At 30.2% G+C, this 26,209-nt stretch overlaps 1 protein-coding gene across 2 annotated transcripts in view; it reads left to right on the top strand.

Annotated features, from left to right (window-relative positions):
* LOC118200332 (uncharacterized) overlaps window positions 1-26,209 on the top strand; it is a 109,093-nt gene that overhangs the window by 34,349 nt on the left and 48,535 nt on the right. For both annotated transcript variants that reach the window (XM_085816678.1, XM_085816674.1), the window contains exons 7-12: window positions 1,408-1,512; window positions 2,928-3,020; window positions 6,702-6,796; window positions 7,929-8,093; window positions 13,870-14,094; window positions 16,731-16,846. In XM_085816678.1, coding sequence (XP_085672804.1) covers window positions 1,408-1,512; window positions 2,928-3,020; window positions 6,702-6,796; window positions 7,929-8,093; window positions 13,870-14,094; window positions 16,731-16,846 — 799 coding nt within the window. The remainder of the gene's footprint in view (window positions 1-1,407; window positions 1,513-2,927; window positions 3,021-6,701; window positions 6,797-7,928; window positions 8,094-13,869; window positions 14,095-16,730; window positions 16,847-26,209) is intronic.

Raw genomic sequence — 26,209 nt, 5'->3', positions numbered from 1 at the left:
CAGATTGAGAGTTGCTATTTTAGAACAACTGGTCTTTATTTAAATTGAGCATCTAATAGAGTGGTTCTCAGATTTCATAGCATGGTACCATGGCTGACTGATAAGGATGCTGCAGATTATTCCAGTACTTTATAGAAATGATGCTTAGTCCACAGAATTTAAGAAACTCGCAATCAGTGTGTTGATTTTACAATACGAAAAAACATCTGGCAAGTGCTGTACAAATCACTGTTTTAATAGCAGCTTGTTGGCTAATCGGCTGATTTGAAAATTGTTTTCAAGGGAGTAATTTTGACAAATTTGCCTGGAACCAAGACTTTTTCAGAACCAAACCTCCATCCTAGTTTATTTCTTGAGAAGAAATCTTATTGAGATATTTATAATATTTCTCTTAAGGCATTGAATGCAGATACCATAAAAGATGATCATATCGCATAGAAAATGTCACAGCCATGTCCAATTTTGATTTTAAGATTTCCAAAACTGTGCAATGAAAAAGGACTTTTCCTTCATATTAATTATGGTTGATTTAATTAGTAATATGGTCACTCAAAACATATATTTATTTACATTTTACAGTGTTGCTGCCAAATTAAAGTATGTATTTTAATTGAATCAACATTAACAGCATGCTATAACTAGGCCTGTATTCTGACTTAGAACAATATGGAAAAATTGTTTCCAGTTTGCTACACCTAAAGTACTGCAAACTGGAAATGTTTGAGAATATCCCTCTGATTTAATAGTTTCATATCCATAGTTTTTTTAAACCAAGTGGATAAACTTCTTTTAATACACAATCCATTTATAACACATATTTCTCAAAATTTTTTATTTAGTTTTATTTACTTCAGCCTTCTCCTTCTTCTCCTATTTAATATACTTTAGTAAAAACTTTTCATTAAAATAAAATGTATAATTTTCCTAACAACCTCTAAATGAGAATTTTACTGCTTTTTTTTTTTTTTTTTTTTTTTTTGTTTCTATCTAGTACATATGAAACTGACTGTATAGCTGTGTTTTAACTTCTTGCATACTTTTAATTCCCATTATTGATATAAATATCAGAATTTTATTTTCATTGAAATAACAGAATGCATCCCAAGTTCAGGATGTTCAGTAATATACTTTTGTCAACTTAAATACCAAGTCATTCTAATTTTTATTGTTAAGTATGATTTTAAACAGCATTCAATTTTTGCTTTCTAGCCTGCTGAGTATAATCTTTAAAACAGTTAGGACTAAAAATTCTAAATGAATTTTTTATTGAACATTTAATTTCATTTGCGGATTACTTTCAGACTGACCTATGTTATACATAATACAGTATTTTTTTTAAACTTTTTGATTTTTCAATGTCGTCTAAATGCAATTAAATTTCTTAGTATGCATTTTTTCCTTGCATAGGAGTTATTATGCCCCCCAAGGCTATATGCTAGACTCCTTAAGGCCTCACAGTGGATTTTCACGTACAGTTTCCTATTCCCCTCCTTCTGTACAAAACCCTTTAAGGTAGAGTATATCAACCATTTTTTTTTTATTTATTTATTTATTTATTTCCAGTTTCTGAAAGTTGCCTGTATGTGAAAATATTTTTAGTTATTCTATGTCTAACAATATATGCTTATTTCATGTTTGTATTATCTGAGTAAAAAATATCAGTTGTCATAACATGTCGAGTTCATACCTGTTTATAAATGCTTATAAGTCCTACTTAATGAAATTATTTTTCATTTAAGTCTGAGATCTGTGTTTAATGAGAAACTAATATTTTCCCCTTTTAAACCACTGAAAGCAAAAATCATGATTGAAACATTGAACCATTAAAATTGCACATCATATGTTTAATTCTTTAAGAAATTTGTATGTTAATTTTTATTTATCCTTTCTCAAACTGGCTTCTAACTATTCCATCTAAAAAAACAAACTAATTAAAGGTAATGCTTTAATTAGTTTATTAAAATGTCATATTTTATAAACTAATTAGAGCTACTTATGTTTTTTCCATGAGTAGGAAGTAGTTGTGTTTTGTCAGAGACATGTTTTTCATCCTGTTTGTAAAAAAAAAAAAAAAATTCATTGACTTTAAGAAAAGGTATGTGGAATGTGTGAAATGCCTGTCTGTGAAATGTGTGAAATTATAGTTTCTCAAGAAACAGTTTTTAACTTAAAATGTCAGTAAAAGCAGAAAAACAGTGATTGGAATTTTCTAATATAGAAAATCAGGCAGTTACCTGTGTATTATTTATAAATAAGTGTAAGCTATTTCAGGCAAAGCTTTACATTGAGGACTGTACTATATTCCATATTATCTTCATTTCATTCTACTTTTAAAGGTCTTTTTGCAAGATAGTAATGTAGAATTTCTTATGCCATGTTATGCAGTCTTGAAAGTTGAGAATTATCATAAAATGCATTGAATTGGTTTTGTCTTTTCGCTAAAGAGGACATTATATATGTGAGCAGCTGCAGAAAAACTGAATGTTTATTGTGTGTAATGATACTTTGAACTGTCACTTTTTAATGATATCCATGTTATATGATTATAATGAATTTTATCATGGTAGTGGGGTAAGATAGATTTTCAATACTGAATTTTAAAGATTTTTTTTATACTATAATGAAATACATATATAATATGGATATACTTATATGTTTATGAACTAGTCAATTTTTCCACTGGGCAGTCAATCTGTTAAACAGAATTATATCATTGCACTAAAAACAGTATAGTTTAAACTTCATACATTAAAGAGACCAGAGGCATAAATAGGAATCTGTGTAGTAACAAAAATAACAAGCTGTTTCTAACAGATCATATAAGGAAAGATTATGTATCTTAATAATTGCTTTTCTTTGATAAATTATACAGTATTTCAACATCAGTACAACTTTTAAATATTAACAGCTAATGTCTTTTCATTTAGTCCTGTGTCTGCTACTTGCTCAACAGATAGTGCAGGAAGTTCACTTTCAATTGATGAATATGAAGTTTCTCAGCAGCCTGATTTTTCACATAGGTAAGTTAATAAGTATTTTCGAAGTAACATTTTTGGTGGCAGTTGTCTTTATATATGCTGAGCAGAAGTTTATAACTTCTTGGAAACTGAGTTATTAGAGTAGCTCTGAAATATTCACTGGTTTTCTTTATTCTTATTGAAATAAGATATTCTTATAGGAAGTTTTAAATTTTCTTATAGAAGTTATTCTTATTGAAAGTTGTATGTTATTCTTATTGAACCCAAGTATGTAAGAAATCTCTTGATTGTGATTATGTATTATTGAAATAAAAATAGCTTTTTTGTGTGTGTGTGTAACTTTTCGCATGAAAGTTTAGGTTAATAAAATTGTAATGCTTTGATATGTTAAAATCAAAAGTTCCAAACATTTAATTCATTCATTATTAGCTTAGCTAGTTTTAAGATGTCATTTACGAATTGCATGCAGGTATATTTCACTGTGGAGTTAACACATGTAGTGGGAGTTTTTTCGATGCTTTCACAGGAGTTTGGTCATTCAGTAAAATTGCAATAAATCTATAACTACTTTGTTTTTCTCAACAAAACATTTTAATTTTACATTTAAATGCATGCCGTATGATTATTTTTAAAAAAAGTTATTTTTAAAAGTTAGTAAATATAGAATAGTGAACTAAAAATAAATAGGCATTTTTAGGAATAGGAAATTAGGAATTTTTTACTGTTTATTTGAAAATATATCTTCACAGTATGGTATCTTGAAAGTATTTTCACCTGTGCAGTGGAATGCAACGGAACTTGCATATTAAACATCTTTCACTCTGTACTTTTTTGACTGGCATATTATGACATTGGCTCTGTGGATATTTTCAGCATTCCTTCTGTAATACATATTTGCTTGTATCCATGGATAGTCTGCCAGGGGGTCACATTTTGGTATCCTTTGCTTAGCTGCTTTGATATGGATAGTTCTAATAGTTCTAACCCAGTATAATGCAGTATTATTTAAAAATTTCTTATATTTAATTTTTGTGACTTTTAAAAGTTATATTCTACGTATTAATTGAAAAATGCACAATTCACCATATGCGTAGCCAAGCACTTTATCCTCATTCTTGTTTTATGCAAAATGCTATATAGTAGGGCGAATACTGATTGGGCCAATCTACTTGTTTTAGTTTATCAAAGCATTTGGCTGTATAATTTTTGTTTCATTGTACAGTCAATATTATGGCTTTGTGCTGAATGGATTGAAGAAACAGGACTCACTTCCTTCAATTATTGCCAAACTTGTATATCTTTTATTCTTTAATGAAGAATTGCTTCACCTCTTTATAGATTTTTTTAAACACTTGTAAACCTCTATTTTTTTTAATAATTCTGCAGATTCATGGACTCGGAAAAACTCGGAATAAATATGGTAAATGATGGATATCGGTTCATTTGTTCTTGAGCATATATGAAAATTTTATATATTTTGTGAAATTTTTCATTTTTTATTCTTTAACATGTAAGGAATATTTCACTAACCAGAAGATTTACTCTGTGGAAAACTTTTAAATATTTTTATTGAAACATCTTTGGCTTGAAAGGTGACTGTTAAAAAGGTATGCAGTTGAAAATTATGCTCATGATCAATATTTGGGGCAATTTTGGGTTTCATGATCAATATCTGGGTCTTTTCTGAAGCCTTATTTATATATGCATGCTTATGAGCCTGACTTTGAAGCTTAATGTAATAATTTAACAATTTTTGGCCCATAAAAGTCCTTAATTTTGGCCACTTTGTCTTTAACGACTGCCATTTTGAGTGTGAATTAACAATTTGAAGAAATATTTCTAGATGACGCGTTGATATATATATAATTACAAAAAATTGTTATATAATTACAAAACAATTTTTTTAAACAAAATATAAACATGCCTAATATTTTTGTGCATTAAGCTGCTGAAAAATTATCAGTAAAGACAAAGAAATTTAGAACTAATTTTTCACTAAAATCAAAAATTAAAGTTCATAATTTAATAAATTTCAAATAATCCTATAAATGCAACACAAAAATTTGAAAAATGTTGAAACCAAAACTTATAAACAAGCAATACCCCAATTCAAAAATTAATGAAATTTAACGAAAAAAGAACATAACAGAAGATTAATCCAATCAGTGTTAGTCCCTGTTGATGCTGCTACCAAAGAAAAACATCAAACTGAGTTTGGTAGTGCTTGTGTCGCAAAGCTCAATTTGACTAAGAAAAAGAACATGCTTTGTATCTGGTGGGATTGCCATGGTATTATTCACAAAGAATATCTGGAAAAGGTAAAATCCTTGATAGGAAGGTGTACCGCGAGATGTTAGTCAGTGTTGATGCTGCTACTGAGTTCTGCCGCAAAAAATGTAATGTTCCATCAAGATAATGCAAGACCACATCTGTCTACATTAACTGGTGAGATTCTGTATGGACTTAAACGGGATATTTTGCCAAACTCACCAGATAGCCCCAACATCGTTTTTCAAAAGTGTTTAAGAAGGACTTTGATGCAGTCGGACTTCTACCTGTTTTCACACCGGCAGCTACATCTTTCTGGTGCTATCTTCCATTCTGCACAGGACATCTGAAATGAGGTTGATGTGGTTTTGGGCTGCCAGCCACCAAGTTTCTGGGCCAAAGACTTTGAAAAACTACCAAAACATTGGCAGAAAATCATAGATTTGTGTAGTGATTACTACCTGCACTAAAGATACTGCTTTCAAAGTCCCCCCTAACTATATTGAGAACATTTTTGGCAGAAAACTTTCATTACAACCAGATAATTTCATATGAATTCTTGAGTGACCTGAAGTGTATTTTTCCTTTTAATACTAAATGGATAAAGAATTATAAATTTTTAATTGCTTTCTGTTGTCTTGTGGGAGAAAAAAGAACACAAAAGCATTCAGTTCTGAAGCTCTCATGTAATTCAAATTAGGAGTTGATACTTGTATACAAGTCCTTGCATGTATGCAGAGCATAGTACTGCATCTTTCAAAAGTCTCTGTGTAAACACTGACTGTAAACAGAATTGGAAATGAAGTGGTTTTCGATTTCAATGCCTAGCATGTCTTTTAGTTTCATAATTGAGTACAAATAAAAAATAGAATTTATAATGATAGTTATCAGTTGCATTCTTTGTTCTACAGACAGATGGGAATGTATTAGTTTTTAATGATAATTAATCGAATATATAGACTGGAATGTTTTCAAATGCCTTTTAAATTACAGCTGCTGAAGTTTTGCATCATACTATAAATATGTATCTCAAGTGTTTTAATTAATTTTAGAAAATGGTACCAGTTCAAAATATAGTAAATAGCAGAAATTGTTCCAAAGGCTGTATTTGTTAATCATCTGACCAGCACAAAGTTTTTGTTAAAAAAGCCCACAATTCCCAAAATAGCCATGAAAAAGAGGCCTTAGACCTTTAGCGTCTGGATATATATTTTATATATGTATTTTTTGTTCCTATAAATTTTGGAGATGAACCTTGTTTAATTTTTTGTAGTCTTATGATGCAATAAGTATCTGCTTAATATATTGCATTATGCAAATGTTATTCACTTCCTTTTTAATCATGTAATAATATAAATTAAGCAAATTGATAATTGATTGTGTAAATAAAAATCAACATTTTCTCTTTTGTAATATTTCTGGAACATTTTCATGGAAACGTTCTTGTTTTTACAGTCGTTATTGTCATAGTCATCCTACTGATGGCGCTCTTCACACTGAACCTCCAATTAAAGAGGAACAGCTTGATGATTATGTGCCCATGTCTGTAGGTTTGTATAATTCTGTGCTTTCTTTTCCCATTTTAGTTGCAAAATATACAAAATTTTACATTAGTTGTAGTTATAATTTTATCACTTAATTTCTATTTATAGTGAGAAGTATTAGATATAAACTTCCCTCTTCCATTTAACCTTTTGCATGCGAGTTAAAAAAAAAAATTACTCCATTTTCTATCCAGGTGAACAAAATATGTCATAAATAAAGTAGATTTAGCATTTGGGGGGGGGACAAAAGTTTTTAAGCCAAAGGCTGGGATACATATGTCCCAAATTGAGCGATTGACTTACCATAAGCATACCTATTATACTGAAAAACTTTATTATATGAAATAGATTTACATCGTATGGTGCAGGGTAAAGCATTCTTTGCATAACCCAACATTACGCATTGGGCAACTCATATTTGTTCTTTTCTCTGTGTTCATATCTGTACAATGAGCACAGCGGTATCTTGATTTTTCAACTATTGGAACATGATCCCCCACATTCAGGAGCTTCTCAGTAATTTTTTAACTTTTAGTGGGACATATATGTCCCATTAGCAGTCGAAGAGTTAAAGTGCACGCATAGTGTTATATGGAGCTAAAATGTTTTTAAATGTGTTGCAATTATTTTCTAAATACCATTTTCATATTGTTGTATAGTTATTGAATTGAAAAATAATATATTGAAGGGTAATATTATATTGGCTAAAATAAAATTGAAAATAAAATGATAATGAAAAGTTATATTGTGCTTCTTAAATTATAACTTATTTATTCCTTATTTTAAAATTATGATCAATTTTAAAAAAGTGCAATAATCAAAATCTGCTGAATATTAGTATAGCTATTATTAAATTTTTTCACATCTCGTGAAGTTACTATGCAGTAAATTTTATTGTAGCCATCAGTTTTTTTTAAACTTAAAATTGCTGCCTGACTTATATGCCAAGGTGAGTGTAATATAATATTTATCTGCATAAAATCTTTTGAATTAAATTACTTTTATATAAAATATCAGTCTGGATTTCGTATACTTTTTATAATGTTCTAATTTAAATTTGCTGATATTTGAATATTAATTATGTTAGCTAATTACATGGGTAAGAATTTACTCATCCTTGATAATATTTCCATTGCAGGAAACAATAACAATGATGGTTATTTGCCAATGGCTCCAATGTCTTCATCAGCACCTACTGTTCCTGCTGTGTTTTTACACTCCAATTCTGTGGAATCGTCACATTTAAGTTCCTTACCGCCAGTTTCTCAGAGTAGTGACTACATGGAAATGAAGTCTCCTACTGGTAATGAATCCTTTCATCATTTCAATATATGTAGTTATTTTATTTAGTTTCAGAGTTATTCTATTGTGAAGCATGATAAAGTGTTGGATCTAAATTTTGAAATATTGTTTTAAATATTTTTCACAGCAAGTTCAAAATTTCACATTTGAGTTTTTACAGTAATTTGTAAATGACTTAACAGATTATAAGGTCTTTCTCCCAGCTTCTTAGCATGCCTTCGTGGTGTAGTGGTCGGCACCCTCGACGCATATTTGAGAGGGTTGTGGTTCGAGTCCTGGCTAGGTCATTGCTCATTTTTCATCTCTCCTATTTAAAAAATAACCTAATGTCTCTACAGTGGCATTGGTGGCAATTGGTGGATTTCCTCCTAATCCCCAGTCACTTTTTAAAAGGGGGAGTATATAAGGTGTTTCTCCTGGCTTCTTAGCATGCCTTCATGGTATAGTGGTCAGCACACTCATTGCATATTCAAGAGGTCCATGGTTGGTGTCCTGCCGAGGGCATTGCTTATTTTTCATCTCTCCTGCTTCCAAATAACCTAATGAATCTACAAGATGGTTAAAAATTTGTGTAGCAGATTATGTAGATAAATATAACTCAATTAAATTTAGCAATAAGTTTAATGTTTTTCTTGTTTTAGCTTTTTAATCTTTCATGGGGGGGCATAAAGATTAAAATTTGGAAATGTTATTATTCCTTCTTGTGACTTATGATGATGCTTGAAAATTTGTCTTGTAAGTAATATGGTAACATTGTAACTTTTTTTTCACGCGTAAAGATTAAAATTTGGAAATGTTATTATTTCTTCTTGTGACTTATGATGATGCTTGAAAATTTGTCTTGTAAGTAATATGATAACATTGTAACTTTTTTTCACGTGTAAAGATTAAAATTTGGAAATGTTATTATTCCTTCTTGTGACTTATGATGATGCTTGAAAATTTGTCTTGTAAGTAATATGGTAACATTGTAACTTTTTTTCACATGGTGTCTGTGCTGATAATTTACAAAATAAATTCTTAGGGTATTTAAAAGAAATCAACTCTGGAATCCTGACTTTAGTAAATTGCTTTATTAAGCTCAGTTGGACTATTTTATTTTTATTTTTATTTATTTATTTATTTATTGGTTGCTAATAATAAATGTACAATCAACACCTAATTATTTGAGCCTGGTATATTTCGTTTGTTAAAAACAGAGCGATGGGAAAAATTTATCAACACAAAACATCAGTGTAAAACAAAACAAAATTGTCCATGAAAAATATGAAAAGTGAAATCCATGTGATTACAGCAATCTGTAAATGATGATGTAATTTTTAGGAACTGTTTCTGTCTACTATACTACATAATTTAACTGTGTGTAATCCAATAAACACTGTACAATAAAAATGGGGTAAAAATAAAAAAATGTTCTAACCAACTTATTTGATGAGAGTTTGAATTCAGTGATAGTGTTAAAGCTCTTTTAAATGTTGTTCTGTAAATGGTGCTTAATTTCTTCATTTTTAATAATGTTTATTCTACACTTTCTTTTGAATCATGATTTAATTTACGTAACTAAATTAAATTGTCAATGTTTTCTATTAATTATAATTTGGATTAATCCTTTTAGTTAAACTGCTTTAAAGGGGTGTTGAAACCCAAAATCTTCAAAAAAAAAAAAAAAAAAAAAAAAAAAAAAAAAAAAAAAAATGGTGATTTCGGATTTTTGCATTTTCAAATTCTCTACATTCTTATCTTTCTAAAAATACCATTCTTAAATCTCTATGAAAATTAGAACTGCAAAAAATCTAGTTTTAATTTGCCATCGAATGCTTTGATAAATGAGGATTTTTACATAAAAACACATTTTTCTCCAAACGTGATTTTTTTATACTTGATGTACCTTTTCTCAGCAACTACTGCTCACAGGTATCTAAAATTTTATGGCTTATTTATTAGGTTTCCTTATATTTACGGAAATGAGCTTTTTGGGATAAACGAAGAAAAAATTTTTTGTGTGTGTGAGAGAAAAGTGCTAAATTTTACTATGCCTTACAAAATATTCTGTAAATTACTCTAAAATTCAAAATGTTTCAAAAGCTCATTTCAGTATAATCAAATAGGTATACTTTAAATATACAAAATATTTCAAGCGTGTATCTGCAGCAGATTTTGAGAAAAGGGGCATCCGAAATGGCCAATTTAATCTTGTCGGTATGGGGTTTTCTGACACCTTTTAATTGTCCTTGGATTAACAATGATTTTGAGTTAACTGTGGATGATGTCCCCTGTGTTGACCCTGTTAATCAGGAATTTGCTCAAATTAATAAACAACATTTTTAACACTGTTTAGGCTGTAAAAGTTAGAAAATTTCAATTTCATTCCTACCAGTATAGGCTGCATATAAAAAAAAATTAATTATAAAATTAGTTTTATACAGTTGTAATAACCTACATTTAGAAGGAACTGATGCTTGTGCTGTTGTTATAACAAGGCACCTAGGTGTAATATTTACAAAAATCTCATTATTAATCTCAGATTTAAATATTGAAATGAATTTTTCATCCTTTTAAATCATAAGCTGTTGAAATCATAAAAATACCTAAAAACAAAAAGTTATATAATATAACTGAATAATAGTGCTTTTAGTAATCTTTAATAAAAAAACTGAATGTCGTGTAGGGAATTGCTCAAATGTGATATTGATTGATTATATGTTATACACGAGTAAGCAAAGAAATTATTTGATCTCATAGGAGTAGGATCGTCTATTCAAATAAAACATTAAAACGAAAAATGTGTATATAGTGATATTACTTAGCTGAAAGGAAAGCTATTCGGTATAGTATAGATGTATGCAGTTCAAAAGCATTAACCTGGAAATATAATTTATCTGATATGAATCAATTGTAGACATTTTGGGACAGGTGTTGACACATTCCATCTTGTTTGAAACATTATTAGAGTAATCGGATGACATTTTGGAGCAGGTGTTCACACATTCCATCTTGTTTCAAACATTATTAAAATTTGAGTAATTGGACAAGATGTGAGTGTGCCAATATCATAGGGAGGTAACTAACACCATAGTGGAAATGCTGTGATAAGAATGTAAAAAAAAAAAAAGTTTAAAATGTTGACGTATTTTATTACCATAATAGTTATATAGAAGTTTGTTAAGAATATTTTTTATCATAAGTTTTCCAAGTAGTTTTATTCTCACCAGAACTAACAAAAATATCTTCATGAGGCTGTAGTATTTCATCAGCATTCAGAACATTAACTCATTTTTCAAAATTACCTTTAGATGAAATTTATTCATTAATAAGCACTAAAATTTAATAGTAAATCATTTACTAGATTATCAATTATAGCACACGTAACTGTAACAGGTGCATACACAGTACTTGGTTGTAAACTCGTCGCTAAATTTACTTTTATTAAAGATCCTTCTGTCATTAACTTTCTGTCCAAAAGCAGATTTTAATATTATACTTTCGTGTGGTCTCTTATATTAAATCTTTATATTATTATTATATATTGGTACAACAGTACTCTTTATAATATTGATCTGTGTGGTAATATCAATGACAGCATTTAACAGTTTATCATATTATTCTGCTTGTACCATAATGAAAGATTCAAAATGACTATTAATTTTCTCAGACCTGTCCTTCAAACTCGTTAAAGCATGAGTTGATACATTTGTTTTACATAAATGATTTTCTGTTTTACTACATTGTATATCAATTTCCAAATTTTGCTTTTCAGAATTACATCAAGTTGTGTGATGAAGTTTACTGCATAATTCTACAATTTTTTGCTATATTCCTCTTGCAGAAGCATTTGTAACACCTACCCTATCCTTTTAATTTTTCTCTTTTCAAGCCTATGTCAATATCCAAACAATTTATCTTTTGTTTTAGAGATTAGTAACTCATAAAATAAACATGTTCTGGATACTGAGGCTCTGGTGAAAGGCTTTTTGTTAGTCATTTACATTTAGGCCGCTGCTGATAACAGTCTACATCTGTTCTTGATGGCTTGTTGGAGTTAAACTGAAATTTTTTTCTCTGTGTCATCTACATTAAATGCGTTTGCTGTATTTCTAAAGCTTGCAATTGTTTTTTGAGGAATTCTAGAAATTTATTTATATCAAAACATCTGCATATTAATTATGAGTGTATATTATTTCTGAATCTGCTGAAATTACTCTGAATGAAACAGAAATCTACATATTGTTGTTTGGGGATAAATATTTAAAAAGGAAAATCTTTAAACCTGGATTTCTATAGTGTCATATAATTTTTTATTTTAAAATGCTGCTTGGTTGGTAAAAAGTAGAAAATTTAAGAATTTTTCTTATGTGCGTGCGATAACATTGCATCTTCCAAATCTAGTATTCAGGAGAAAATTTAAGAGTTTTTGCATATGTGTGATAATATCGCATCTTCCAAATCTAGTATTCAAAATGTGTATTCCTGCATCGTAATTTCCTTCTTATGTTGAAAAATCTTCTATAACATTGTTAGCAGTTCCACTTATGTAGGATTTTAAGTAATTAAATTTTTCTACTTTTGAAAAGGTAAAATTGTCATGTATTGCAATTTTGAATGGGTTTCAAAAACTTGTCCTTTGACTTACATCACCATAAAATTTAGAAATTTGTAATTTAGAATGGCAAACATGATGAATTTCACTCTTGTATTCAGTTGACCTAATGTCTAATTCTAGACTGGATTTTAAATATCTATTTATTCTAGATTTATGTAAAATTATTTTATTATTGTGATTCGTAGAACCTTTGATTTCCATTTTAAGTTTCTTTTCATCATCTATCAAAAGATACAGTATCTTACAATTTTAATTAAATCTAAGTTATATGGTTCTTTTTTTTATTATTAGCAATGTTAAATAAATTTTCAGTATCATTATTATTTTTTATATTGTCATATACTTGTTTACAATATTAGTTATTGATGTTCTAAAAACTCTGTATTTGGTACACTTTGTAATATTTTTTATGCAATACACAAAACTTAATATTTCTTGTTTGTTTCACCTTATAATGCCATTATTCTATTTGACTTTTCTCATGACTGAGAATTGTGGGGTTTTTTCGTACGTTATATTTGGCATCATTAAATAAACATATATTTTTTTAATGTTTTTATTCACAGTAATTCTAGGCGATAACTATATTTTACATACATCTCTTATTAAGATTTTTTAAAACCATTCAGCATGTTCCGCATGACTCTTTTTTTCTGTGCATTTCGCTGCCGCTGCTATCCTCACTATCCATAAAGGGCACTAGTGCCTCACACAGTGATAATGAAGAGCTTCAAGAAAACTGAGATATCTGATGCCTTAATGTTTCTGGAGATCAATGTGTGGGAAGATAGACTAATCAGTGACAATAGCATCTATCTGCAAGCTGTAGTCAGGATATAGGAAAGAAGAAATAAAGATATTTTATTAGATATTGCAATGCTATTATTACTGTGTATTTATATTGGAATGTAGGCTTCTTTTAAAGAAATAATATTGCGATAGATATCTGTAGTTTATTCCTAAATACTTACCATTTTTTATATTCATACTGTAACTGCATCCTTTAAAAATTTATTCGCATAATTTTACCTTCTTGATTTTCAGATGATAAATTTGGTAAAAAAGGGAAAAATATTTGAGTAAATGTGTTAAAGAAATATAACTTTCTTGTGTAGCTATTATTCTCTTTTGTTATAATATATATTTATAATTAAAAGTTTTTTGCCCCATACTGTAGAAGGTTACATAAATATGAGTCCTCTTGGTGCTAATGTCGAATTAAGAGCCAACAAATCTTGTTCTTCTCTCGAGTCATCAGTCACTGATTTAAATCAAAACAAAGATGGTTATATTCACATGGCTCCATTACGGGACCATTATACAACGCCTGTGTCAACTGCACAGCATGAAGGTTACCTAGATATGGCACCTTTATCTTCATCTTTGCCAAAAACTTTCTCTGGTAAGTAGTATATATATATATATTTCTGTTTTGTTTTAATATCTTCAAAAATCTCTTGCAGATAACTTTTATTTCATGAAGTTAACTACACTTAGAATTAATAGATAAAGAGTTAAATTTTTTTGTCATGTTGCTGTTTTTTGCTTCTGATTTTCTCTGAGAATTTATTTTTAATTTAATTTTCCTTTCCTTTATTTGTAATTGGGAGCATTTGCTTTGCTATTCATTTTGGAATGTTAGTGTAACTAAAAGAAGCATACTTTTAAATTTATTTCTTGATTTGTAATCAGTCATTTTGCCTTTTGATGAAGTTGCTTGTGATATTAAACTCCTTTTAAATTATTTTTATTGTTCATACTTTTGGGGATTAGAATCTTTTCTTGTTTTTCATTAGAGTTTCAGAATTAAACTGTTCCTTCCAAATTTTAAAATACAGTCAAAAGTCGTTAATTCGGACACCCATAATCCGGACCTCAAAGCTTCAAACTTTCTGCATGCGCGTAAGGCCTTTACGGCTGAGAATATGCTTGTGCGCGTGCGCAAAATACGTTTACGAGTGCGCGTTTAATGTATAATGGACGGTGTAAGCTAAGCTAAAATTATTTAATTATCTATTTCAGTTAATGTTTCAGATTGTGTTGTTCCTTAATCTTCGAATTGGATCTGGCTTATTATTTTTTGCAGACTGATAGAGCAATTTTATAAAAGTAAGCTTGAACTTTTGATTATGTCAAATAGAATTTCTGATATATATTTATTAATATGTAAATGATCTACAAAGCGAAAGTATGTTTCGAAGTTCATTAAACAAAAAGTGGAATTGCTACAAAAAATAGATAAAGGCATATCCTTTGTTTATCTAAACTTTAACGTTTGTTTAGCTTTAACGCCACGGAATGAATTGGAAGTTGATCTGTCAGCACTATGCTTAACTTCAGGACAGATGTTTTTATTTTATTTGGCTTATAATCCCTTATTAAATGTAGTATTTCATCTCGGATGTACTCCATCTTTGACATGATTTAAATCAAATTCCTCGTCATTATAATTCGCTTCCGATAGCGAAGAAAGTGACAGAGGTTATTGAAAACGAAAAAATTTCAATTGACAAATTAGTCGGTATTCTCGACACAGCAATTATAGGACTTAAACAGCGGAACTTTGTAACTGAACAAGAAATTGTCTGTTTAAAGAATTAAAGAGAATGTATTATCACATAAAAAATGAGGCAACTTAAACAACTTACATTGAAAGAAATGTTTAATAAAGTAAACAATAAAGTAAAGTACCCTTTAGATCATAATTGTTCTTTATTTCATAAATTAGGGTTTCATATTTTTAATTTTATAATTTCTGCATGCCATCTTACCAGATTTAAACTGATGATCTATAATCCGGAATCGCCGAAGTCCCGACGAGTCCGGATTAACGACTTTTGACTGTATTTTCTCTTAATTGAATTAAACTGTTCCTTCCAACTTTTAAAATATTTTCTAGTTTGTTTTTGTGTATACACTCAAACCTGTTTTTGTGCAGTCTATAGGGACCACATAAAAGAAAATGCATACAAAAAAATCACACAAAATTTCACAAGTAGCTATTAAAAATATTTGCAACACAATTAAAAAGTTTTATTGTGGTAATAGGGATTGCATAAAAAAGTCTCACATAGAAAATAACTTGAAAACCTTACAAAATAACTAGGCATTATTTTAATGAAATCAAGACACGAGGCTTGGCAGCTACAATCTCTCCAAACCCTTTAGAATCTGATTTAGAAAATTCATGTGAACATTTTAAAATATTTTATTTACATATGTACTTCTTTTACAGATACAAAATGTATAACCATTATCCTTCGTAGTCTGACAATATGTGAACTTTCTTGTGGTAAACTGGTTGGTTCAAAATCACTTTCGTCCTTTGACCTCACACTCGTTTAGAGTTGACATTTTTTCAGTTACCATGTAGTTGGTGATCAGCTTTTGCGACAACTGTTGTTTCACTAGACACTTGTATATGTCTTGGTAGCCAGTTATACAAGATTGTAGCTCCTTTTGGAATTTTTAATTTCTTTCAGAACTGTCATATAATAATATAATTATGTTTCATTGATTTTTTTCGTTCTTGCTTTTGTATTTTGCAGCAATTTTGTTTCAAGCATGTGTTGATTAAATAAATTTGACATTACCTAGATAATCACCATTTTGTTTATTGTATTACTTTATCATAGTCTGAATTTCCTTTTCCTGGCTACCATATTAATTTATTTTTCTCAATATCTTAAATATCCTATCTATTATCCATGCAAATTATTCTGCTTTTCTTATCATTGTTCAAGAAGGGTGGGGCTTAGCTAATGCATAACTTTGTGGCTGTGGTTTTTTTACTCTTTCATTTTCCTTTATGAGCAAAGCTACTTGAGTCTCCTAAACTGATTATCTCAGCATCTTTTGAAAATATAGGACTTGTGTTTTCATATTGTTTCCTTTCCCAGGCTTCCCTATGGCTGCTGCTGTTTGATAACATTTTTAATGAATTATGTAGGAGCCTGTATTAAAGTAACTTTCAATTTGCAAATTTAAAGTGATAGTTTAATTAAGAAAATTTATACGAGATCTTTTCCCTCCTTATAGCTGTAACTAATCACAGCATTACTATTCCTTCACGAAAAGACAGTAGCACAAAGCTGTCGGAGACTACTGCATCTACTCCTAGTAGTACAAACTTGGAGGACTTTCCATTAGATAAAGTGAGTACTCCGTCAATCTTAATTTTTGCCAAATAATTTTAATTGTTGATTTTGTTTCAGCATGCATATATCTTCAAAGGTTCTTGGGAGGAGGGTCTTCCCCCCTCCCCTCCCCTCTTTCTTTTTCTTTTTAAATTTCTAAAATGCTTGCAAAAAACATTTTTCTGTTAAAAGTATTAAAATCTATTTTTATTTCCAAATGTGTTTTAAATTTAATTTTCTTTCTGTTATTAAAATCTCAAGTTATTGAATTTTTTTAATACTGGTTTTTTTATCTCTAATCTAAAAGGCTGGTTGTGTATTTCTTATAAGTGTGTAGCATGTTCTGATACCTAAGAGTAACTTCACAAGAATTATAACTTTTCAAATTAGTCACCAAATTTGAATGAAATTTAATTTAGTGGTATTATTTTAATATTATCAAGTCTTTAAAAGGCCTTCGATAAAGTTATCTTGCAACAACTTTCCTTAATATTCGATTTTATGTCAGATTTAAATCTGATAATTTGAATTCCCTGGAAGTTTTTGCTTTTGATTATTCTCTTATTTAGCTCTTCCATAGAAACACAGAACCGTGTATTCCCTGATGTTGCAGATAAAAATATTTCTTTCCCCTCCCAAACATCAGGTGCCAGTCATGTGCTGCCATGGAAAAATCAGCATTACATTTTGAATGCATATGCTGGTATTGCTGTGAAGTGAAGTTTAGAAATTAGTTGTAAATGTACATGGTTTAGAATAGAAGCAAACAAGGTTCGTGCGGTCCTAAAGAGTCCTTAAATTTTTTGGAATCGATTTTTGGTCCATAAAAGTCCTTAATTTTGGCCAAATCAGCAGAAGGTCCTTAATTTTAATCATCTAAAAATTCTGTTTGTTTTTACGACTGTCATTTTGAGTGTGAATTAGCATTTTGGAGGAATATTTTTGGTGATTCACTGACATATATGGTTATCTTTTGACTGGGTTATAATTTGCTTCTATTTCTAATATAAATAACGGTATACTCGAGTTTCTAAGCAAGAAGTAAAACATGAGCATTTCGCAATTCATTTTTTTTAATAAAGAGCTCTTAAACAACTTTTCGCTTTTGGGGATGTGAATTCTTTTATTAAACGGTTCTAAATTTCGTGACTTGTCAACATTTTGGGGATTTTAAAGATTAGTTACTATAGAAAATTTTTAATTCCAAGATCTGAGAATTTTTCTAAGATTGTTTTTAAAACATCATAACATTGATAAATTTCATTAAACTAATGGTAGTACAGGGTTCGTACGGTCCTTAAGAGTCCTTAAAAGTCCTTAGATTTTCTGGAATCGATTTTTGATCCTTAAAAGTCCTTAATTTTGTCCAAAATCAGCAGAAGGTCCTTAATTTTAATCGTCTGAAATTTCTGTCAGTTTTTACGATGGCCATTTTGAGTGTGAATTAGCATTTTGGAGGAATATTTTTCGCGATTCACTGATGTATTATATATGGTTATCTTTTGAATGGGTTCACGAGTCATAATTTGTTTCTAATATAAATGATGGGATACTCGAGTTTCTAAGCAAGAAGTGAAACATAAGCATTTCGAAAGTCATTTTTTCTAATAAAGAGCTTTTAAAATTTTCGCTTTTGGGAATGTGAATTCTTTTATTAAACAGTTCTAAATTTGGCAACTTTTCAACGTTTTGGCGCTTTTAAGATCAGTTTATATAGAAACTTTTTAATTCCGATACCTGAGAATTTTTCGACGGTTTTTTTTTTTTTTTTTAAACATCTTAACATTGATAAATTTCAGTAAAGAAATGGTAATATGTTGAAATTATATTTAAAAAATAACATTAAAATAAAACATTTTTATTTTTCGCTGTCATATTATGAAGTTTCATTTTGGTATCTTATACAATATTTTGAATCTGAGAAATAAACAAGATATAATGCTATGAAGCACAATTTATGAAACAGCTCTTAGCAAAAGAAAAATTAGCTATATGATTAATTAAAAATATCTTCTTTTTAATTTTCTTGTAGTAAGAGTTTTTCCCATGTAAAATTATCTCAGAATATTCAAAACTCTCGAAATGTGCATCAGTTTTCTCTATAAAATTAATTTTATGCTTTTTCCCTCTCTTTTCTTTCCAAAAAATTTCTGGCTTTTTGCCGTAACAGAAATGGTAGAATTAATTTTTCTTTAGGATTTTAGACATTGCAGCTTGGAAAGTTTAGAAGGATTTGAAAGCAAGATTTATAGACCCACAATTCTAGAAGATTTGAGAAATATGTGACAAAATGAAAAATGTCTCCATGGTATCAACACGTAATGGGTGTATTTTACAGAAAGTTTGCAATGAATTTCTTACTGAGAACGTCTAGAAGAATCTTAACATGTTTATCTTCCCTTTATTTTCTCTACTTTTCACTAGACACAAGCATAGAAAATATCAAAAATGCTTCTAATCTTATCACATGGGCAGGCATTATAGGAAGGGATTTTTTTATTAATAAAGAAATTGAAAACTTACAATTTAAAAGATTCATCTAATATGTATTAATTCATCATACACATAGCTGGCACTAGGCATTTTCCCACCTGATGCAGTCAGTCTCTGTGGATCCTAAATTCTGCTGCCTAGTGCCTTTCTAAATTCTGCTTACAATGCCTGCTCTAAATTCTAAAATTTTGCCATTTCTTGATTTTGTTGTTTGGTGTGTCACTAAATTCTGAAAATTCTGCCACATCAGCTCTGTAACTGGCCCTTTAACATATATATTTCATATTTCTTCTGAATGTTCATATTACTAAAGAAATAAAATTAGCCACTTTTCTGTGTATTCTTAATGCATTTAGTATTTTTTAGAATAACAGAAATCCTTAATTAAATCCAAAAATTCTAAAATGAAAAGGAAACATGTTGAAGGAAGAAACTGTATATATGAAGAAAATTATTCTATTTATTATAAGATATGTGCAGTTATTATTATGTAAATTACCCAATTGTTTATGATTTCAACCTTTACTATAATTTCCGATTTCTATTTCTTCATATGATAAAGTTACTGAGCCAGATTAAATTTAAATTAATCTAATAAAATCTAATAAAATTTAAAATAAAAATCTAATAAAATTTCTCAGTTTAAAATGCATGTAATTTATGAAATTGGTTCTTAAACTATATTAGGATAATAACACATTAAAAGCTACAAAATATTTATGTTTTGTAGCAACAACACTCATCAAAATATTTATCCTATTGACCACTAGATTAGAAGCATTTTTGATATTTTCTATGCTTGTGTCTAGTGAAAAGTAGAGAAAATAAAGGGAAGATAAACATGTTAAGATTCTTCTAGACGTTCTCAGTAAGAAATTCATTGCAAACTTTCTGTAAAATACACCCATTACGTGTTGATACCATGGAGACATTTTTCATTTTGTCACATATTTCTCAAATCTTCTAAAATTGTGGGTCTATAAATCTTGCTTTCAAATCCTTCTAAACTTTCCAAGCTGCAATGTCTAAAATCCTAAAGAAAAATTAATTCTACCATTTCTGTTACGGCAAAAAGCCAGAAATTTTTTGGAAAGAAAAGAGAGGGAAAAAGCATAAAATTAATTTTATAGAGAAAACTGATGCACATTTCGAGAGTTTTGAATATTCTGAGATAATTTTACATGGGAAAAACTCTTACTACAAGAAAATTAAAAAGAAGATATTTTTAATTAATCATATAGCTAATTTTTCTTTTGCTAAGAGCTGTTTCATAAATTGTGCTTCATAGCATTATATCTTGTTTATTTCTCAGATTCAAAATATTGTATAAGATACCAAAATGAAACTTCATAATATGACTAGTTTGACCACTAGTTTGGTATATTTAACTATGGCAAAGCACACTAAAGCTATCTTCTTAAGGGGAAAGGATGCCTTTGTGGAGGACTTTCTAAGGGAAACTAGCTCATATACACGTTACACATGGGGAAAACCGCTCGGCTGCTGGTGGGCCCTCATTATTAGTTTGAATTTGGCTGTTCTTGTTTAATTACGTCACCGTGAGCTGTAATTGATTTTGTTAGCATCAGAACATGCCTTTATGTTCTAAGTTCTTTTAAATAAATAGGCTTATTTAAACCTTTGTCTGATATTGTAGTTACTTTCAGACATAGTGATAATATGCTTCAAGTCTGTTGGGTGTTTGAACTATTTAACCTTTACCGGATCAAGTAAACCCTCATAGTTACATTGTGGAGAGGTTGCCAAGTTAGGAGATAAGGCACGCAGAAACACGCAAAAGCATTGGTTTGCATATTAAGACAAATCTCTAAAAATTAGTAAAGATGCTTAAAGAGAAGAACATAGATATAAACTAGCCAAAATGTCTGGGAAGGCTTCAAATTAAAATGACAGATAAATATTTTGATGAGTGTTGTTGCTACAAAACATAAATATTTTGTAGCTTTTAATGTGTTATTATCCTAATATAGTTTAAGAACCAATTTCATAAATTACATGCATTTTAAACTGAGAAATTTTATTAGATTTTGATTTTAATAGGACTTTTTTAACAAATATTGTTAAAAAATAAAATTTAATAGTGGTCATGTAAATCTATAATGACTAAGGTTATTAAACTACCTAATCTAGTTATTTATAACTGCTTACCCTTAAAAAGTATCTTTACATATTAAAACGAGTTATTGTGTTTCATTAAGTCTCACTGTGGTCACAAGATAAAATATAAAAATGTAAAAATTCAAGTAAAACTTGTTCTTTGCATCTAGTGAGACTTAAAATGATACAAAACAACTTATCACCTCTGGTGCTTTAATTTCTTATTGGAACCTTAAAGTATATTAACTGGGTTACAACCCCTGGAACTCTGCACAAAGCTATGACACTAACTGCATCAAACAGAGCCTGACTAACTTGCCAACCGTGCATACATCAGGCCTTTCAGGTTTGTTCTAATCAGCAGGTCTCTCTCTAGACAAGCAGCAGCGGTGACAACATCCAGTCTTTTGTTATGAATCATGCTGATTATGATCTTACTTCTCATTTTAACCTATGCTGTTTGACATAAAATCTACCTGCTATTTACTAAGCCTCTAGGACCAAGTATGTGACAAAATGAGACATAAAAAAAAAAAAAAAATTAAAAAAAAAAAAAAAAAATCAACATAAAGCTAACTGTTAGTAAAACGTAAATGTCACTTATGTTCTTTGAAATATGACTAACTATTATAAGTGTAAAATATTTAATGCTACTTGATAAATTGCATTAAGTTTATTTTATTTTCAAACTTATTTATAATTATGTTAATTAATTCATGTTTAGTAATAATACATACTACTTAGGCATCCATTTTATTTTTAGGATGGTATTACAAAAGTGAAATTCAGGCATAGATAATATTTTTAATTGAATTTATTCAGTTCCCATTTGCTCATAGGTCCTTAATTTTTTTCATTAATGGTCCTTAATTTCTGTATGCAGAAATGTGTACGAACCCTGTAATATATTAAAATTACGAGGGGTAATCCAAAAAACGTTTACAAGGCAAATGAAAAAGTATTTATTAACAATAGAAACAAGATACAAATGAGAATCAAGAGACACATCTGGTCTTCACTTTTCCACATAGTCGCCAAACCTGTTTAGGCATCTGTCAGAACATTCGACCAACTTGTTTATCCCGCCTTGGTAGTAATCAGGGCCCTGCTCATTGAACCATTTCTCGGCAGCTGTTTTTACTGCATCGTCAGAGGTGAACCATGTTCCGGATAAGTATCGCTTCAACGTCAGAAAAATGAAATAGTTTTTTGGAGCCAAATCAGGGCTATATGGGGGGTGATTCCAGACCTCCCACTTGAACCTTTGCAGCAATTCCTGAGTCTGCCGAGCTGTATGGGGCCTGGCGTTATCATGCAGAAGAATGACGCCTTTGCTCAGTAATCCAGGCCATTTGCGTCGGATGGCTTTATGCAATTTCGTTAAGGTGGCACAATAACGATCAGCCTTAATGGTATGGCCACACTCCAAATACTCGATTAGGATAACACCAGTCGTATCCCAGAAAACAGTTGCCATCACTTTACCGGAAGAGGGTGTGACCTTAAACTTCTTCCTCGTCGGTGATCCAGCGTGTTTCCACTCCATCGTGGCTCTTTTGGATGTGGGAGTGAAGTGATGAAGCCATGTTTTATCACCGGTAACGATGCGGTCAATGAAGTGTTGGCCGTCTGAATGGTATCGCTGAAGAAATGTGAGGCTGCACATCATTCGAGTGGCCTTATGCTCCGTGGACAACGCACGTGGAACCCAGCGGGCACAAACTTTGGAATATCGCAACTCATCAATTACGATACGCTGAACATTACCATAACTCAGGTCCAACTCTGAGGCAATCTCACGCACAGTTACTCGTCGATCCCTTTGGATGATTTCTTCAACACGTGCCGTGTTAATATCCGTCCTTGAAGAACTCAGACGGCCGCTCACTTCCATATTATGGTTTTCCACATGCTCCCTGCCCGCTTGATAAGAACGACACCATTTCGCTACCTGTTGTCTACTCATTGCTTTGTCCCCGTATACCTCAACGATTTGTCTGTAAATTTCGGATGTGGCCACATTCTTGGCCCATAAGAATCGAATTAAGGCTCGCACCTCTATGCGAGACCACTTTTCTAGACGTCGTGCCATTACTATCGCTGTTAAGTGTCTGCGTACTTACGCTACTTACTCGTAGAACCACTGTAGAACAATTAGCGCCATCTGTCAACCACCCTGGATGGAAATATTCGCTCCACAATTATTACGTTTCAAATGCTTTTTCTTGTAAACTTTTTTTATCAACCCACATATATTTAAAAAATAACATTAAAATAAAATATTTTTTTTCACTCTCATTCTAGAAAATTTGACAAATATGTGACAAAATGAAAAATGTCTCCATGGTATCAAAACGTAATGGATGTATTTTACAAAGTTCGCGATGAATTTCTTAATTTTTGGAGAATGCTTGGAAGAAAAATGAAAACATAATATTTGAATGTTTTACTCCTGATACTAGAGTCATTTTCTTAACATTTTTATCTTCCTTTTATTTTCTCTACTTTTCACTAGACACAAGCATGGAAAATATCAAAAATGCTTCTAATCTTATCACTTGGCAGGCATTGATGGAAAGGCATTTTTTTATTAATAAAGAAATTGAAAACTTACAATTTAAAAGATTCATCTAATATGTCTAAATGCATCGTACACAGAGCTGGTGCTATGCATTTTTCCACCTGATGCAATCTCTGTGTATCCTAAATTCTGCTGCCTAGTACCTATTTAAATTCTGCTTCCAGTGCCTGCTCTAAATTCTAAAAGTTTTGCCATTTCTAGATTTTGTTGTTCTGTGTGTCGCTAAATTCTAAAAATTCTGCCACACCAGCTCTGGAATCAACCTTTATCATATCTATTTCATATTTCTCCTGAATGTTCATATTACTAAAGAAATAAGATTAGCTACTTTTTCTATACATTCTGAATGCATTTAGTGTTCTTTAGAATAACAGAAATCCTTAAATCCAAAAATTCTAAAATAAAAGGGAAACGTGTTGAAGAAAGAATAAAGAAAATTATTCTTCAAAGATATGTGCAGTTATTATTATGTAAATTAACCTTTTATAATTTTAGCCTTTATTATAATTTTCCATTTCTATTTCCTCATATGATAGATTTAATGAGCCAGATTTATTATCTTTTACCACTAGTCCACATTTTTAGTTTGAATTTGACTATTCTTGTTTAATTATGTCACCGTGAGCTGTAATTGATTTTGTTAGCATCAGAACATGCCTTTATGTTCTGATTTCTTTTTAAATAAGAGGTTTATTTAAACCTTTGTCTGATATTGTAGTTATTTTCAGACATAGAGATAATTTGCTCCACATCTGTCAGGGATTTGACTATTTAACGTTACCAGATCAAGTAAATCCTCAGAGGTGTATTGTGGAAAGTTCGACAAGTTAGGAGATAAAGCATGCACGAACTAGAGAGAGCATTGTTTTGCATATTGAGACAAATGTCTGATTGTTAGAAAAGATGCTTAAAGAGAAAGAAATCTATATAAACTAGCCAAAATGTTTGGGAAGGCTTTAAATTAAAATCACGGATAAATATTTTGTTGAGTGTTCTTGTTACAAAACATAAATGTTTTGTAGCCTTTAATATGTAATTGTCCTAATATCGTTTAAGAATCAATGCCATAAATTACATGTATTTTAAACTGTGAAATTTTATTAGATTTTGGTTTTAATAGAGCTTTTTAACAAATATTGTTAAAAAATAAAATTTAATAGGGCCACGTAAATTCATAATGACTAAGGTTACCTAATTTAATTATTTATAGCTAACTGCTTACCCTTAAAAATTATCTCTACATATTAAAGTGAGTTATTGCCTTTCATTAATAGTCAGAAGATAAAACACAAAAATGTAAAAAATTCAAGTAAAACTTGTTCTTTGCATCTAGTGAGACTTAAAATGATACAAAACAACTTATCACCTCTGGTGCTTTAATTTCTTATTGGAACCTTAAAGTATATTAACTGGGTTACAACCCCTGGAACTCTGCACAAAGCTATGACAGTGTGGTGACACACTGCCTTTCTGTGGCAACCCTAAAGAATTCATCTGTTACGAGGATCACGTGCCCAGATGCATCATTACGTCTACGTCTGCTTTTCTGTTTGATAGTTAGTTGCATTTAAAATTTTGTAGAATAAGAAATGGCGTGTAAAATAAATGTTGGTGTTTTTAAAAAGTGTCGGCTCAGATTTTCGAACCTATGATTTACTTGTTAAGCAACAAATTTGGCGAGCCAGCCAGGATTGATGTCGCAGGGTGACATTATCGATTTCGACACTTGATAATTTACGAAAATAAGAGAAGTTCCTAGGTGCAAACATGAATGCTTTAGAAACATTAAAACAGAAGTGGAAAGCAATTAGGAGTGTATTTACGAAAACAGCTAATAAGTTAGATGAACTGATACGATCAGATTCTCCGGATTTGGACGATTTAGAAATTTATTTAAATCAAATTTCAGAGAAGTATAAAACTTTACGTAATACGGATGACGCTTTTTTGGAACTTCTACAGAAGAAAGGCTGTACTGAAGAAGAATACGAAAGAGAATTTAGTGCAGCTCAAGAATATTACGATAAATTATCTACGTTGAAAGTAAAAGCCAACAGGAAAAAGGATAAGTGTTCACAGCCTTCTGCTGGTTCAACAAATAGTGGTTCTACATCAGGAATAGTTAGGGCCGCAAAACAGAAATTGCCAGAGATCGAACTGGTGAAGTTCGATGGAGACTCCCGAAAGTG

The sequence above is a fragment of the Stegodyphus dumicola genome, chromosome 1 (assembly GCF_044657685.1).
Source record: "Stegodyphus dumicola isolate Sdum_Otavi_A_Nest chromosome 1, ASM4465768v1".
NCBI lineage: Eukaryota > Metazoa > Arthropoda > Arachnida > Araneae > Eresidae > Stegodyphus > Stegodyphus dumicola.
Note: the sequence above shows the minus strand (reverse complement) of the source record. Positions and strands in the feature narration are given on the sequence as shown.